The 16,568-nt window shown below is 42.0% G+C and overlaps 1 protein-coding gene across 6 annotated transcripts in view; it reads right to left on the minus strand.

The window, feature by feature from the left end:
• ST7 (suppression of tumorigenicity 7) overlaps positions 1–15,831 on the minus strand; it is a 299,415-nt gene extending 283,584 nt beyond the window's left edge. For 4 of the 6 annotated variants that reach the window (XM_032276202.1, XM_032276200.1, XM_032276201.1 and 1 more), the window contains exon 1: positions 14,740–15,831. In XM_032276202.1, the coding sequence (XP_032132093.1) occupies positions 14,740–14,890 (151 nt within the window). In that variant the 5' untranslated portion in view covers positions 14,891–15,831. The remainder of the gene's footprint in view (positions 1–14,739) is intronic. The other 2 variants (XM_032276214.1, XM_032276213.1) reach the window with 1 other exon arrangement.
• Positions 15,832–16,568: the final 737 nt, after the last annotated feature.

Consider the following 16,568-nt stretch of genomic DNA (forward strand, 5'->3'; position numbering starts at 1 on the left):
ACCCAGCAATCCCATTATTGGGTATATGCCCGAAGGAATATAAATCATTCTACTATAAAGACACATGCACACATATGTTTACTGCAGCACTATTTACAATAGCAGAGACATGGAACCAACCCAAATGCCCATCAATGATAGACTGGATAAAGAAAATGTGGTACATATTCACCAGAGAATATTGTGAAGCCATATAAAGGAATGAGATAATGAGATCATGTCCTTTACAGGGACACGGATGAAGATGTAAGCCATCATCCTCAGCAAACTAACACAGGAACAGAAAACCAAACAATGGATGTTCTCACTCATAAGCGAGATATGAACAATGAAAACAAATGGACATAGAGAGAGGAACAACATACACCAGGGCCAGTCAGAGGGTTGGGGGAGCTGAGAGGAAGGAGAGCATTAGGACAAACAGCTAATGCATGCAGGGCTTAAAACCTACATGATGGGTTGACAGGTGCAGCAAACTACCATGGCACAGGTATACCTATATAACAAACCCACACATTCTGCACATGTATCCCAGAACTTAAAGTAAAATTAAAAAAAAAAAAAGAAAGAAAATCCCATAGTCTCAGCCCAAAAGCTCCTTAAGCGATAAACAACTTTAGCAATGTCTCAGGATATAAAATCAGTGTGTAAAAATCACTAACATTCCTATACACCAACAACAGTCAGGCCAAGAGCCAAATCAAGAATGCAAACCTATTCACATTTACCCCCCAACATACACACACACAAACAAAAACATAGGAATACAGCTAACCATGGAGGTGAAAGATCACTACATGGAGAACTACAAAACGCTGCGCAAAGAAATCAGAGATTACACAAACAAATGGAAAAACATTTCATGCTCATGGATAGGAAGAGTCAATATCATTAAAAACGCCATACTGCCTAATACTGCCTAAAGCAATTTATAGATTCAATGCTATTCCTATTAAACTACCATTGACATTCATCACAGAACAAGAAAAAAACTGTTTCAAAATTCATATGGAACCATAAAAGAGCCCAAATAGCTAAGGCAATCCTAAGCAAAAAGAACAAAGCTGGAGGCATCATGCTACTCACTACTTGACTTAAACTATACTACAAGGCTACAGTTACCAAAACAGCATGATACTGGTACAAAGACACAAAGACCAATGGAACAGAACAGAGAACCCAGAAATAATGCCGTACATCTACAACTAACTGATCTTCGACAAATCTGACATGAACAAGCAATGAGAGAAGGATTGCCTATTCAATAAATGATGCTGGGATAGCTGGCTAGCCATATGCAAAAGATTGAAAGTGGACAGACCCCTTCTTTATAGCATATACAAGTTAACTAGAGATGGATTAGAAACTTAAATGTAAAACCAAAAACGATAAAAACTCTGAAAGATAATCTATGCAATACCATTCAGGACCTGAGAATGGGCAAAGATTTAATGATGAAGATACCAAAAGCAACTGCAATAAAAGCAAAAGTTGACAAATAGACAAATAAAATCTCAACTAAACTAAAGAGCTTCTGCACAGCAACAGAAACTAACAACAGAGAGAACAGAAAACCTACAGAATGAAGAAAATTTTTGGAAAATATGCATCTGACAAAGGTCTAATATACAGCATCATTAAAGAATTTAAACAAATGTGCAAGAAAAAAACAAACAACCCTATTAAAAAGTGGGCAAAGGACATGAACAGACACTTTTCAAAAAAAGACATACATGTGGCCAACAATCATATGAAGAAAAGCTCAAAACCACAATGAGACACCATCCCACACCAATCAGAATGGCTATTGTTAAAAAGTAAAAAAAAAAAAAAAAAAAAAAAAAAAAACAGATGCTGATAGGCATTGCAGAGAAAAAGGACACTTATACACTGTTAGTAGGAGTGTAAATTAGTTCAACCACTGTGGAAGACAGTGTGGCAATTCCTCAAAGACCTAAAACAGAAATACCATTTAACCCAGCTAGCCCAATATTTGGGTATATTACTGTGTATATACCTAAAGGAATACAAATCATTCTATTACAAAGATACTGGGTTCTCTATTCTGTTCCATTGGTCTATGTGTCTGTTTTTGTGCCAGTATCATGCTGTTTTGGTTACTGCAGCCCTGTAGTATAGTTTAAAGTCGAGTAGTGAGTAGCATGATGCCTCCAGCTTTGTTCTTTTTGCTTAGGATTGCCTTAGCTATTTGGGCCCTTTTATGGTTCCATGTGAATATTGAAACAGTTTTTCAAAATTTCCACATGTATGTTCATTGCAGCACTACTAACGATAGTGAAAACATGGAATCAAGCTAAATGCCCATCAATGACTGAATCAAAAAAATGTAGTATGTATACATTATATAACACTATGCAGCTATAAAAAATAATGAGATCATATCCTCTGCAGATCATATCCTCTACACGGATGGAGCTGAAAGCCATTATCCTTAGCAATATAATGCAGGAACAGAAAACCAAATACTGCATGTTCTCACCTATCAATGGGAGCTAAAATATGAGAGCATCTGGATACACAGAGGGGAACAAAACACACTGGCGCCTACCAGAGGGTGGAAAGTGGAAGGCAGAAAGTGGGAGGGAGAGAATCAGGAAAAATAACTAATGAGAACTAGGCTTAATACTTGGGTGACAAAATAATCTGTACCACAAACTCCCATGACACAAGTTTACCTATATAACAAAACCTGCACATGTACGCTGAAGTTAAAAGTTAAATGTTTAAAAAATCTGAAAAAAGTAAGTATGACCAGGCATGTGACTATTACGGGTTATTTAAGATATGTAAACACCCTTTAAGTTGTAGTATTTGTACAACTGCACTCTATCAATACCATTCCAGCCCCACATCTAGACAGTCATGTTTACACTACACTATCCTTTCTTCTCCTTATGTCTCCTGCTCTGAATTTCTCCATCAGTTCCACCTCAAGCAACCATCTCTGAATATAGAGCAATATTCTTTTCCCTCCCTTGTCTTTGGACTCCTGCATCACATACCTCAGGAGAATCCTTCTCTCTCTATCTCTGAATTTCTAACATAAGCCAAATAATAAGCCCAGTCTTGAGAGCTGAATATTTGCAAAAAGAGAAAGAAAAATATTAGGTGGGCCAGGTACAGTGGCTCACACCTGTAATCCCAGCACTTTGGGAGGCTAAGGCAGGTGGATTGCCTGAGGTCAGGAGCTCGAGACCAGCCTGACCAACATGATAAAAGCCTGTCTCTACTAAAAAATACAAAATTAACCAGGTGCGGTAGCAGAGGCCTATAGTCCAGCTACTCGGGAGGCTAAGGTGGGAGGTGGAGGTTGCAATGAGCCGAGATCATGCCACTGCACTCCAGCCTGAGCAACAGAGCAAGACTCCATGTCAAAAAAAAAAAAAAAAAAAGAAAAATATTAGGTGAAGAAGTGATATTAAAAAAAAAAAAAAAGACCACCAGTGCCAGCAATCATGGAAAGTCTTAAAAACACCCAAAGTAATTCATGCATTCATCTTATGTGTCATCACCACCAGCAATAACTACATGATGGAAATACAAAGATGAAAAAGTCACAATCGTCACTCTCAAGCTCTTCTGAGTATACTAAGGAAATAATCCCTTCCAGAAGTACTCCAAAAATCTCCACCAAGTTCTCATTTTCATTCATAGGGTAAGCTGTTTTCCCAACAAAATGCATTTTTAAATGTGTTCACTTGTATTATTTAATAGGACAACTGGTATGAAAACAGTACTCATTTTGTTTTGAACAATTTCCATTCCATATATACAAAGAGAGCTTCAGATATATTATGGGATATAGACAGACTTTTGTGAACAAGCCCATGGAGCCTAACAACCAGTGATGGTAAAGCAGGCAGCACACTGTCTGACTCCTATAAGAACTCAATAAAAGTTATTTCTCAGCCTGGTGTGGTGGCTCACACCTGTAATTCCAGTACTTTAAGAGGCAGAGACTGGCAGATCACTTGAGCTCAGAAGTTCAAGGCTACCCTGAGAAACAAGGCAAAACCCCATCTTTACAAAATTAGCTGGATGTGGCAGCACACACCTGTAGTCCCAGCTACTTGGGAGGCTAAGGTGGAAGGATCACTTGAGCCCAGGAGGTCAAGGCTGCAGTGGGCCAAGATTATGCCACTGCACTCTAGCCTGGGCGGCAGAATGAGACCATCTCAATATTTGAAAAGGAAAAAAAAAAAAAGCCAGGTGCAGCGCCTCACACCTGTAATCCCAGCACTTTGGGAGGCTGAGGTGGGTGAATCACAAGGTCAGGAGATCAAGACCATCCTGGCTAACATGGTGAAACCTCGTCTCTACTAAAAAATTTTAAAAATTAGCCAGGTGTAGTGGCACATGCCTGTAGTCCCAGCTACTCAGGAGGCTGAGTCAGGAGAATCTCTTGAACCCAGGAGGCGGAGGTTGCAGTGAGCCGAGATCATACCACTGCACTCCAGCCTGGACGACAGAGCAAGACTCCATCTCAAAAACAACAACAACAACAACAAACAAACAAACAAAAAAAACCTATTTCTCATGCCTTTCTAGTTCAAATCAATAGATTTATACCCAAACTTATTTTAAAGTGTGACTTCTACTATGCATGGTCCTTGTTCATAGGGAGAGAAACACACCTGGAGGCATTAGTGAACAAAACGGTATTCTACAGGATACTAATTGTTCAACACAAAAAACAAGTGCAAAAACTTGGAGGAATATAAATGACATGAGAATGTGTGTTCAAATAATAATACAGCTTCAATTTCACAGGCACCTGCCTCTCCAAATGAATGAATAAAGTAACTAGTAAGTGAACTAACCAATGAATGGACATAGTTTAGAGTCACTAAAGTGGACTAGGAGATCCAGGTATACAAATATGGTTTCTAATATTACTGATATACTATGCTCAGGGCTCAATACTAAATGCTATCTTATTTCAACTTCAAAATAAACGTATAAAATAGAGATTACTGTACTCATCTTGTAAATGAAGAAAGAGGCTTACAAAGTAATTTGTCCAAAGTTACTCAATTCATGGAAAACTAATTTGAACTCAAATCTTCTGATTCTAAATCTAATGGTCCTTTCACCTCATCACATCTGGTATTTATTTCTCTCGGTAGATATATTGTATTTTGTGGAAAAACAAAAACCCCAGTAAAACTGGTTATAAAGCAAATTTCCATAATGCTAAAATAATTTTCACCAGAAATGGTTTCTATAGTTACAGGGAAGAGTATGCAAACACATAAAATTGTGCTGAAGTATTTCTAATCACTTCAAGTTTCAATTCTGCCTGTTAAGTTTCATTTTGCCTGCCAATATTATTCTAAAGAATTTCCCAACCAAATCTTTCTTTTACTACTGTATCATTGTTCACAGACAACAATTTTTTCCATGTTGGTAGAACCCTGAATTCCATCCATACAGATAATATGAGGCACTTAACTCTGTATACGTCTATGTTTGAAATACAAGTTTCTGTTACCAAAAATGGGCTCTCCAATTCATCAATTTCTGACTCTAAACATTCTTTATATGAAATTTACTTTACAGACTGGGTACAGTGGCTCACACCTGCAATGCCAGCACTTTGGGAGGCTGGGCCAAGAGAATCATGGGAGTATTGGAGTTCAAGACCAACCTGAGCAACACAGGGAAACCCCATCTCTACAATAAAAAAATTTTTAATTAGCCAGGTATGGTGGCGCATGCCACCTTAGCTACTCAGGAGGCTGAAGCAGGAGGATCCTTTGATCCCAAGAGTTTGAGGCTGCAGTGAGACATGATTGTACCACTGCACTCCAACCTGGGTGACAGAGTAAGACTTCATCTCTTAAAAAAAAAAAAAAAAAAAAAACCTACAAAAAGGATAGCCTCCCTCAATTCTACCTCCAAAGGATATATCAATATTTTGGAATAGTAAACATTTTAGGATAAACTAGAGAAAGTAAACACAATTCCCATCCTCAGAAATAACTACACGTGGCGTCCTAAGTCATTGTCTAACACAATCTTACTAATGAGTCACCACAACCGACATAGCTTTTTATTCACTCAACAAACACATTCTGAGCACGTTAGGCCTATACATTTACTGTTCTAGAACCTGGGGATATACAGTAAGACAGACAAGGCAAATTAGATCCCTACTCTCATGGAACTTACAATCACATGGGAGACAATGCAATACACTGATTCAAAAACAAGTATTACATTTAACAGCGCTAAGTACAATGCAGAGAATTCAAATCTGGTGAGATTATAGTGACTGGATGATCATTTTGGATTGAGGCATCCAAGAAAATCTCTCAAAAGAAGTGAATTTAAGCAGAGATGTGAATGGCAAGAAGACTACCATTCAAATATCAATTAGAAAAGCATTCCAGGTAGAGAGAACAGCTCATGCAAAAGCCATAGGCAGGAAGAAGCTAGGCATGTTTACAAATAAGAATCTCAGGCCGGGCATGGTGGCTCATGCCTATAATCCCAGCACTCTGGAGGCTGAGGCAGGCAGATCACGAGGTCAAGAGATGGAGACCATCCTGGCCAACATGGTGAAACCCCATCTCTACTGAAAAAAAAAAAAAAAAAAAAAAAAAAAAGTAGCTGGCCCGTGGTGTGGTGGTGCACCATGTAGTACCAGCTACTTGGGAGGCTGAAGCAGGAGAATTGCTTGAACCGAGGAAGCAGAGGTTGCAGTGAGCCAAGATTGCGCCACTGCACTCCAGCCTGGCAACAGAGCGAGACTCCATCTCAAAAAAAAAAAAAAAAAAAAGAAAGAAAGAAAGAATCCCAGGCTGGGCACAGTGGCTCACACCTATAATTCCGGCACTTTGAGAGGTCAAGGGGGGCAGATGACTAGAGGCCAGAAGTTTGTGACCAGCCTGGACAAGACAGCCAACCCTTCTCTACTAAAAATACAAAAATTAGCCAGGCATGATAGCATGCACCTGTAATCCCAGCTACTTGGGAAGGTGAGGCAGGAGAATCGCTTGAACCCAGGAGGTGGAGGTTGCAAGTCAGCTGAGATCTCTTCTTTGCTCTCTAGCCTAGGTGACAGAGCAAGACTGTCTAAAAAAAGAAAAAAAAAGAATCCCAGCATATCTGGAGGGTGGTGATCTAGAAAAAGAGAGTTGGAAGTTCAGATTCAAGGGGTAGGAAAAAGCCATATCAACAGACTTTGTAAAGGAAGGTAATATATTTAGATATTACTTTCAGTGCAATGGAAGCCACTGAAGAGAGTCACATGAAATCTGGACTTGTATTCACTAAGAATTAAGAGTCCAAACTGTAAAAATATATATATATATATATATATATATATATATATATATACACACTCATTAAGTCCATGAATTTTCTTGGTGCTACACTTTGCACTCACTGAAAGTCACCCTAGGACACAGAATCCCATAGCTAGAAGGAAACCTAATGAATGTAAAGCTATTATTTTACAGATACAAAAACTCAAGGTCAGAAAACAATGCATCATTTGGATTGCTTTATTAATGGCTGAGAAAAATATCTCCAAAAATAACTAAGGGCAACTAATATGTCTGGGATACGTTCTAAACTCAAAGCTGACATTAATCAAAAAATTGTCCTTTTATACATTCATAAACTGAACCACCATGCTTTAGATGCATATGACCCATCATAGAATATAAGATTTTGTAACAGCCTCTGACCACAATCTAAAGCTGCAAACTTAGGTGGGACACATACTCTGTAATGGGTTTGATCAACTGTATTGTTCCAATCCCAGCTCACTAATACACTATAACTTGGAGATTCAATCATCCAGTGAATAACAAGGACCTACCTTGTACAAGGAATTACACTAGAAGATGAAGAACTAGAGTCTAGAAGGAGTGATAAAACATACGTACACAAAAAAAGATGTATATATAAACACTGATCCACATATATTACACATACATACCATAATTCATGTAAAATAACTGCAGGCACGGCATAAACAGCAAAATAACCAGAATCAGAAGTGAAGCTTTAAGATGTGACTGAATGGTTATAACTCCCTGTAAAATTTGAACAGATGAAGAACTGTTTCTTTCTGATGAGCAAGGAGTTTTGAGATAGAATCTATTCCTGGTGAAGATGCTGTGCACATTGTTGAAATTACAACAACAAAGGATTCAGAATATTACATAAACATCATTGATAAAGCAATGGCAGGGTGATAAAACTGACTCCAATTCTGAAAGAAGTTCTATTGTGGGTAAAATTCTATTAGACGCATCACATGTTACAGAGAAATCTTTCTCTGGAAAGGATAGCCAATCCACGTGGAAAACTTTATGGTTGTCTTATTTGAAGAAATTGCCACAATTACACCAACGTTTAGCAACCACCACCCTGATCAGTCAGCAGCCATAAACATCAAGGCAAGACTCTCTACCAGCGAAAAGATTATGACTTACTGAGGCTCAGATAGCAATTTTTTTTAGCAATAAAGTAATTTTAAATTAAGATATGTACATTGGTCTTTCAGATATAATGCGATTGCACTCTTACTAGAATACAATATAGTGTAACTATAACTTTTATATGCACTGGGAAACCAAAAATTTCACAGGACTCACTTTATTGTGGTGGCCTGGAACCAAACTCACAGTATCTCCAAGTGCCTGTCTTTCCTGTAGCTGAAAGGATCAGAAGGCAGCATGCCGATGGATGGGATTTACAGATAGGGGAGAACATCTTAGCCAACAGGAACAACACGGACAAAAGACCTACGTAAACTGCAACCAGACCCTCTAGAAGGGAAATCCAATTTTAAGTAAATTTTAAGTAAGTTAAAATCAAAATGTTAAGTAAATTTGGAACAAAAATTCTCAACAGGAAAAAATGCCAAAACTGAGCTGCACCCTAAGTTATATATCATGTCAACAATATAAGAGTTTTACATCTGTATTTATCAGCTTAACACAAAAAGATTTCTAAATAACTTGGCCAGACACAGTGGCTCACACCTGTAATCCCAGCATTTTGAGAGGCCGAAATGGGCGGATCATGAGGTCAAGAGATCGAAACCATCCTGGCCAACATGGTGAAACTCCATCTCTACTAAAAAATACAAAAATTACCTGGGCATGGTGGCGCATGCCTGTAGTCCCAGCTACTTGGGAGGCTAAGGCAGTAGAATTGCTTGAACCAGGGAGGCGGAGGTTGCAGTGAGCCAAGATCGCATCACTGCATTCTAGTCTGGTGCCTAGAGACAGAGCAAGGCTCTGTCTCAAAAAAAAAAAAAAAAAAATTAGCCATGCGTTGTATGCACCTGTAGTCTCAGCTACTAATACTGAGGTGGCAGGATGACACGGGAGGATTGCTTGAGCCTGGAAGTTGAGGCTACAATGAGCTATGATTGCACTACTGCACCCCAGCCTGGGTGACAGAGTAAAACCTTGTCTCCTAAATAAGTAAAAAAATAACATTAAGCCTAGGTCAGGCTATCAGATTACATTTGTTTTCCAAAAGGAACAAAATCAGATTTCAAAGATCTTTGAAAGCTTGCTTTTCATCAAATAGAAAAAGAATTGGAAAATTATTTACACTGCTTTCTGTAAAAGTGGCAAAGTTGCCCATTTTAGGAAAAGGTATATCTTGCAAGGTGTTTAAATTCAGCAGCAAAGGCTGGGCGCGGTGGCTCAAGCCTGTAATCCCAGCACTGTGGGAGGCCGAGGCAGGTGGATCACGAGGTCAAGAGATCGAGACCATCCTGGTCAACATGGTGAAACCCCGTCTCTACTAAAAATACAAAAAATTAGCTGGGCATGGTGGCACGTGCCTGTAATCTCAGCTACTCAGGAGGCTGAGGCAGGAGAATTGCCTGAACCCAGGAGGCGGAGGTTGCGGTGAGCCGAGATCGCGCCATTGCACTCCAGCCTGAGTAACGAGCGAAACTCCGTCTCAAAATAAATAAATAAATAAATAAATAAATTCAGCAGCAAAAACTTTATAACAAAGGGTAGATGAGAAAGTGCCATCAACACCACTCTATAAGTTATGGTGCTATTTTTTAATACTCATCTATTTTAATAATATCCTACATGACTGCTCCAATATACAATTAATTTTCTGCCCTTTTGGAAAAGTATTGCTTTATGATATTAATTCACTTGAAAACTGACAAGTAATATAATTTGAGGTCTTTTTAAAACCTTGTTAAAACTGCATTCTATTTTCAGTAAATCATGAAACTATTTTAAACTCTTCTATCAAAATCAAGGGCAGAGTCTCAAAAATCAGTTATTAGCAGCTAGGCATGGTGGCACATACCTGTAATACTAGCTACTAGGGAGGCTGAGGTGGGAGGATCACTTAAGACCAGGAGTTCAAGTCCAACCTAGGTAACATACTAAGACTCTTAAAAAACAAACAAACATAGCTGGGCATGGTGGCGCATGCCTGTAATCCCAGCGACTCAGGAGGCTGGGGCAGGAGAATTGCCTGAACCCCGGAGGCGGAGGTTGCAGTGAGCCGAGATCGCGCCATTGCACTCCAGCCTGGGAAACAAGAAAACTCAGTCAAAAAAAAAAAAAAAAAAAAAAAAACGAACAGAAAAGGTGGGGCTGGGCAAGGCTGTGAGAGCTTCCCTTGAATTGACCCTGAGAGGGTGAGGAGAATTCCATGATCGAGGACTCGGAGGTGGACCTCCCAAACAAAGGCACAAAGCTGTGAAAGTCCAGGTCAGATTCAGAGAACTGCGAATCATGTGGAATTTAAAACAATAAAAAGGACTTCGATGAACAACCATGCCATTTTTAGCTCTTGCGTGATCTTCAACTATTATCAAAGCTAACCACTATGTATTATTCCTATTACATTTGTTTTCTCCCTTTTCTTTTTTAAAATTCATTTTTCATTACAAGATGTGGTTGCCTATTGAAAGGTTTCTCTGTATGGTTTAACAGAATACCGTGGAATTCTTTCAACTATATCCCTACCCTAAATGGCACTGGCCCAACGCAATGAAGATCACACAAGCCACGCTGGTGGGAATGGGGAAAAACAGCATTCAAAGCATCTTTACTTGGAAAACTACACACAACGTAAGAGCTAAAAATGGCATGGTTGTTCATCGAAGTCCTTTTTATTGTTTTAGATTAAATTCCACATGATTTGCAGTTCTCTGAATCTGACCTGCACTTTCACAGCTTTGTGCCTTTGTTTGGGAGGTCCACCTCCAAGTCGTCGATCATGAAATTCTCCTCACCCTCTCAGGGTCAATTCAAGGGACGCTCTCACAGCCTTGCCCAGCCCCACCTTGCAAATGGGAAGTTGTATTCATGTTGTAAACTCCTTATTTATCCTGGGTTTTACAAACTCACACATCTTTCTTATCATAGCACCTGTTATAGTACATCAGAAGGCATTTAAGAAATTAAAAAAACAAATCGAGTTAAGCTCATTCACCACAAAATATGATCAAATGAGGATTAAAATTGTCACAGATGACCAGGTGCAGTGGCTCACATCTGTAATCCTAGCACTTTGGGAGGCTGAGGAGGGTGGGTTGCCTGGGCAACACAGTGAAACCCCATCTCTACTAAAATACAAAAAATTAGCAGGGTGTAGTGGTGTAACGGTGTGCACCTGCAGTCCCAGATACTCAGGAGACTGAGGCAGGAGAATTGCTAGAATCATGGAGGCAGAGCTTGCACCACTGCACTCCAGCCTGGTGACAGAGCGAGACTCCGTCTCAAAAAAAAAAAAAAAAATTGTCACAGATAGTCAAGATATTGAGAAAATACCAAGCAGATATCCAAGAATGACTCCAGAACACTTTTACCAGATTGCATCCCCCTATAGGTGCAGAGCTGGGCCTATGGAAGCCCTGGCTCCTGGCTGCCTGATTGTGATGGTGTCCTGTGCTTCCTTGAAAAGGGAGGCCTGTGCCACCTGCAACTCCCTCAAAGTAGCTCCAGAGTCAGTGACCTCTCCAGGAACACACTTGCTTTCATCACAGAGAGTAGGCACTACAGGGTTTAAGAACAGCGAAATTTGTCCCATTAAAACTGTTTTAGACCTCCCTGCAAGACAAGTTAGACCAGGCTAGCTCCTGCCTCCCTTCTTGGGGGTGCTGGCTAATGACTTCTTTAGGTCTTCCTTGACAATAGCTTCAGTACATAAACTTTTTCCCAAAGGGGAGGGGAACGGGCAAGGAAAGGAGGGAATTACTAAGTTGACAACAACCTTTTGGCAATTTTCCTACTATAACTTCTCACTGTTACTTAAAAGGGAAGAAAATAGGCCTCCAATATCTGCCACTGTCTCTTCAAACACCTAAACTGTTCTGGGATGGTTTGCAGCTGTAATTTCATGTCTTAAAATTAACGCCAAAGTCCTCCTTCCACCCCAAATCCTGCTACTTTCTCCTAAACACAGCAGAGAGGTGAGGGCTCTCTGTGTGCTTTCCCTTTTATCTTCCTTTATGACTAAACTGATTATGAAATGACACTGAAAAGTCCAGCATCACCAGGAAAAGAGCCTCAGGCTCCTTCTACCACAGGTACAGCCTGGATGGCACGTTCACCTTCATATTTTCTCTATCTCTTAGAACTGCCCCTACACAAATTAACAAGGCATCTGTGAGAAATGCTAGATTTAAAATTGCTAGGAGAAGACCTACCAATGTCCTTCCTTAACAACTACAAATTTTCCCAGCAGGTATTTTGCTAGTTCCCTGATCTGTCCAGAGCACTGGTATGTGACGCTTGCACATATACATGGATAATTATTTAACCTAACTGATGAAAATGTGATATACAAATGTATATTATGAAATAAAAGTTTTAAATGTGTAATAATGAGAAACAATGTTTTTTAAAACTCTTGTGTTCAAAACTTAATCCCAAGTGCAAAAGTGCTGAAAGGTGGGACCTTTGAGTGGTAATTAGGTCCTGGGGGCTCTGCCCTCAGGAATGAATTAATTTTGTTATTGAGGGAGTAGCTTATAAAAGTGAAATCGGACCCCTCTTGTTTTCTCATGTTTTCTTGCCCTTCCACCTCCACCAAGGGATGACAGCAAGAAGGCCCTCCTCAGATGCCAGTCCCTTGATCTTGGACGACCCCGACTCCTGAACTACAAGAAATAAAATCTCTTCTTTAAAAATTACCCCATCTGTGGTATCCTGTTACAGCTGCACAAAACAGACTGTTACCAACAAATACATAAGTCCATTACAACAAAAATTCAAACTTCTTAAAGGTATGGAACTTTGAGACCAGAAGGTATCCTGGAGACATACTTGTCTAAAGCAAAGACAATACTGCAACCAGCAGCCACCCAAAAAGATGAAAAGTCAGAAAGCCATGGTCTTTTTGAAGACACACTCCAAAGGGCTGAGCAGCACCTATTCAAATGGTGAGACAATTCTGTAGTGCTGAATCCTATCCACCTCCCAGGGACACCATCCCAAGGATACCACGAAACAAACGTAAACATGAACAGTTCAAGTTAGTTACCAAGATACTTAAGTTAGTATCTGAAAGGAACAAGTTTCCTAACAAAATGTGTACATTATCTCAAGCGTTTTAAAAAGCATTTTAATGCAGCTAAACACCTGAGGAAAATGCATTTCCAGACCTGCACTCCCAGAGTACGGAGATTAACAACATGTAGATGTGTATATATCTATTTTCAGGACTGTAAGAATTTCCCAGAGTACTGTGACATTAAAATTTAAAAAATTTTTAAACTCTACCTTGGGATTTCCACATTGTAACCCTTAGTTAGAAATATATTTTGTGTTTTGGAACTCTCTGGAGCGTTAGGGCTGGCGTGTTTTCTTTGCGGGTGTTTTTAAACGACTCAGTGGGCTGGCTGCAAGTTTGTTACGATCTTGTTCTAATTACCTCCTGCATTAACCACCCACCATGGATGGGAGGCACGCGGCACTTGCTTGGCATGTGTAGCTTCAGAGGGAAGGGAGACCAGCAGAGATCACTGAAAACTGCAACCGAGACCCTCAGAAATTCCAGCTCTCCGGTCTCCCCTCCGGTCCCTTCGATTTCTGTCTGGTGACCTGCCACGTCATCCAAACACTCCTAAGAGTGTCTGCGGGAACCCCTCTTCCCACTACCCAACCAGAGAGGCAGACCCAAGCCAGGCGAGGCGCAACTCCGGACCGCGGAGGGCGCCGCCAGGACAGCGCGGCCGGGTGAGGGGGCTTCGCCGCCGAGCACCCTTGGGCCTCCGCGGCCGGGCGGGAGGACGCCTCTCGACTACACTTCGGCCGCTCGCCACCCAAGGCCGGAAGGGCGTGAGGGAGGACTCGGTCTAACTCCGTGGAGCCCTCGGAGTTCCAGCGCAGACACCCGAGGGGGTGTCCCCGGGAACTCCCTCGCCCGTGACATCCGCCCTTCTGAGGCTCCTGACCCCAGCAACGCGGCAGGGCAGCCGGGGGCCCGGGCCCGCCTCGCGGTCTGTGAGCGGCGCAGCTCTTCCTCCGCGGGGCCGTGAAGGCCGCCAGCTACCCCCGCGCGTCCAGCCGCCCGGCCCTGCCGCCTCAGCCGCCGCGTAACTGGCGGGTGGCCGCGGGCGTCCGGTGCGCCGGCCCCGGCGCGTCCCCGAGCGCGTGCCCGGCCGGCCGCCCGCCCGCCCCCGCCGGCCGCGGCCCCGCGCGAGTTGCACTAACTTTCCGGGGCGGGGGAGGGGCGGGCGCTGCGGGCCCGGCTCCCCGGCCTTACCTGTGCTCAAATTGTCGTTGATTTTCAAAGGCACTCGCAGGATGTAGACCAGGAAGAGCACGATGAAGAACCACACGGTCCACAAATACGTCCAAGACCAAACTATGCAGGACTTGAGCTGCTCCAGAAAGCCCGTGCCCGCTTCAGCCATGTTTCGGCGCTGCTCTCTGCTGCCGCGGCTCTCGGTGTCTGCCGGGATGATTCACCGGCCCTGAGGCGCAGCTCGCGCCGCCGCCGCCGCCGCCGCCGCCGCCGCCGCGGCCCGGGCGCCCCCGGAGCCCTCCCGCCAGGGACGCGGGCGCGGCGGGAAATCGCGCGGGCTGCGGGCGTGCCGGCTTTTCCTTCTCCAGCCTTATTGCTAACTCTCTAAAGGCCCCTACAAGTGGCTCTCGTGGAGCGATCACGTGGCCCCTGCCCCCTCGCGTTCTGGGTCCATTTATATTTATTATGCTAATATTTAGAAAGACAAGGCCAAGTGGCGCGCCGAAGGAACCTCCTCAGGCAGTTACAGCCCGCATAGGTTGAGTGTTTACCACACGCCGGGCACAGCTCCAGGCTCCGTGCAGTCTCATTTAACCCCTGCGACAATACCCCCTACGATCCTCTTTCCATAGGCGGGGAAACTGAGGCTCAAAACAGCTGCGTAGTTTACCTTAAGGTGGAGCCAAAATTCAAGTGCAGTGATGTATTCTGGGGCCCGACGTCTTAAACCCTACACTCAGGATTCAGACTCAAGGAATGAATAAACTCGGGACAGCTAGGAAAAGGGAGGAGGTGCGCTCCCGTCGCCAGCTAGCTGGCCTGCAGATAAATCACTCTATTCAGCAAGATTTGGGTGGCAGATGCTATTTAGCTTTGTTCTGTCTCTTTGAAGCAGCACAGGGATTTTCCATAGTAATCTTGACAAGCTTGAATATCCTCCAGGTGATTATTACAAGTCAAACTATTCTCAGCTGGTTTTTAATATAAACAATTCTCTGGGGTAATTGAGGCTGACTGAACTGGACACCTTTAACAAAAAGTCCATTTGAAACATTTTTTTGTTTTGTTGTTTTCGTTTTGCCTGTGCTGAATAAAATCTTTATTTTATTACAAAATGTTTTCTCAACTGAAATTTTCAGGTCTGTTTCTATGTATTAGACTTTCTATGTATTAGATGGTAATGAGGCAATTGCAGGTTTTCCAGTCTACAGCTATTTTTAGAATTCTGAGCATAAAAAATATTTTATTATATATTTTGTTTTGCTTGTATAATAGTTACCTCCATAATTAAATAAGCTATTTTAACTTTTCACATATAGGGCCCATTATGGCAGACATTATGGATGGAACTACTCTTACATTTTTACTGATTCCAGCTTCTCTCAGCTACTGTTTCTTCCTCACTTTTGATCTACTACGGTGATATCCAGGCCAGGATAAGTGAAATTGGCACACACATACTTTATAGTTATTTATGGGAGCACATGACCAAATGATTTTTGTGTCTAACACTGATAAATGATGTCTCAGTAAAATAAAACAACATTGTCACTGGTAGAGGGTTGTGACTGCAAGTTGTCCAAGCTCTTAGTGTTTTGAACAAAGAATTGGACAACACACCCTGCAAAGCGACAAAAGAAAGAAAACAAGGATTTATTGAAAACCTAAGTACGCTCCACAGTGTGGGAGCGGGCAGAGCAGTGGCTCCAGGGTCTGGATACAGAATCTTCTTGGGTCCAAGTACCCACTGGAAGTTTCCCAGTAGCCACTTCATGCTCACCTCATGTAAATGAAGGTAGCCCACAGTCAGTCTGATTGGTTGCAGAAAGCAGCCAACCAGAAACTGA

The sequence above is a fragment of the Sapajus apella genome, unplaced genomic scaffold (assembly GCF_009761245.1).
Source record: "Sapajus apella isolate SASKATOON/1434 unplaced genomic scaffold, GSC_monkey_1.0 scaffold7, whole genome shotgun sequence".
NCBI lineage: Eukaryota > Metazoa > Chordata > Mammalia > Primates > Cebidae > Sapajus > Sapajus apella.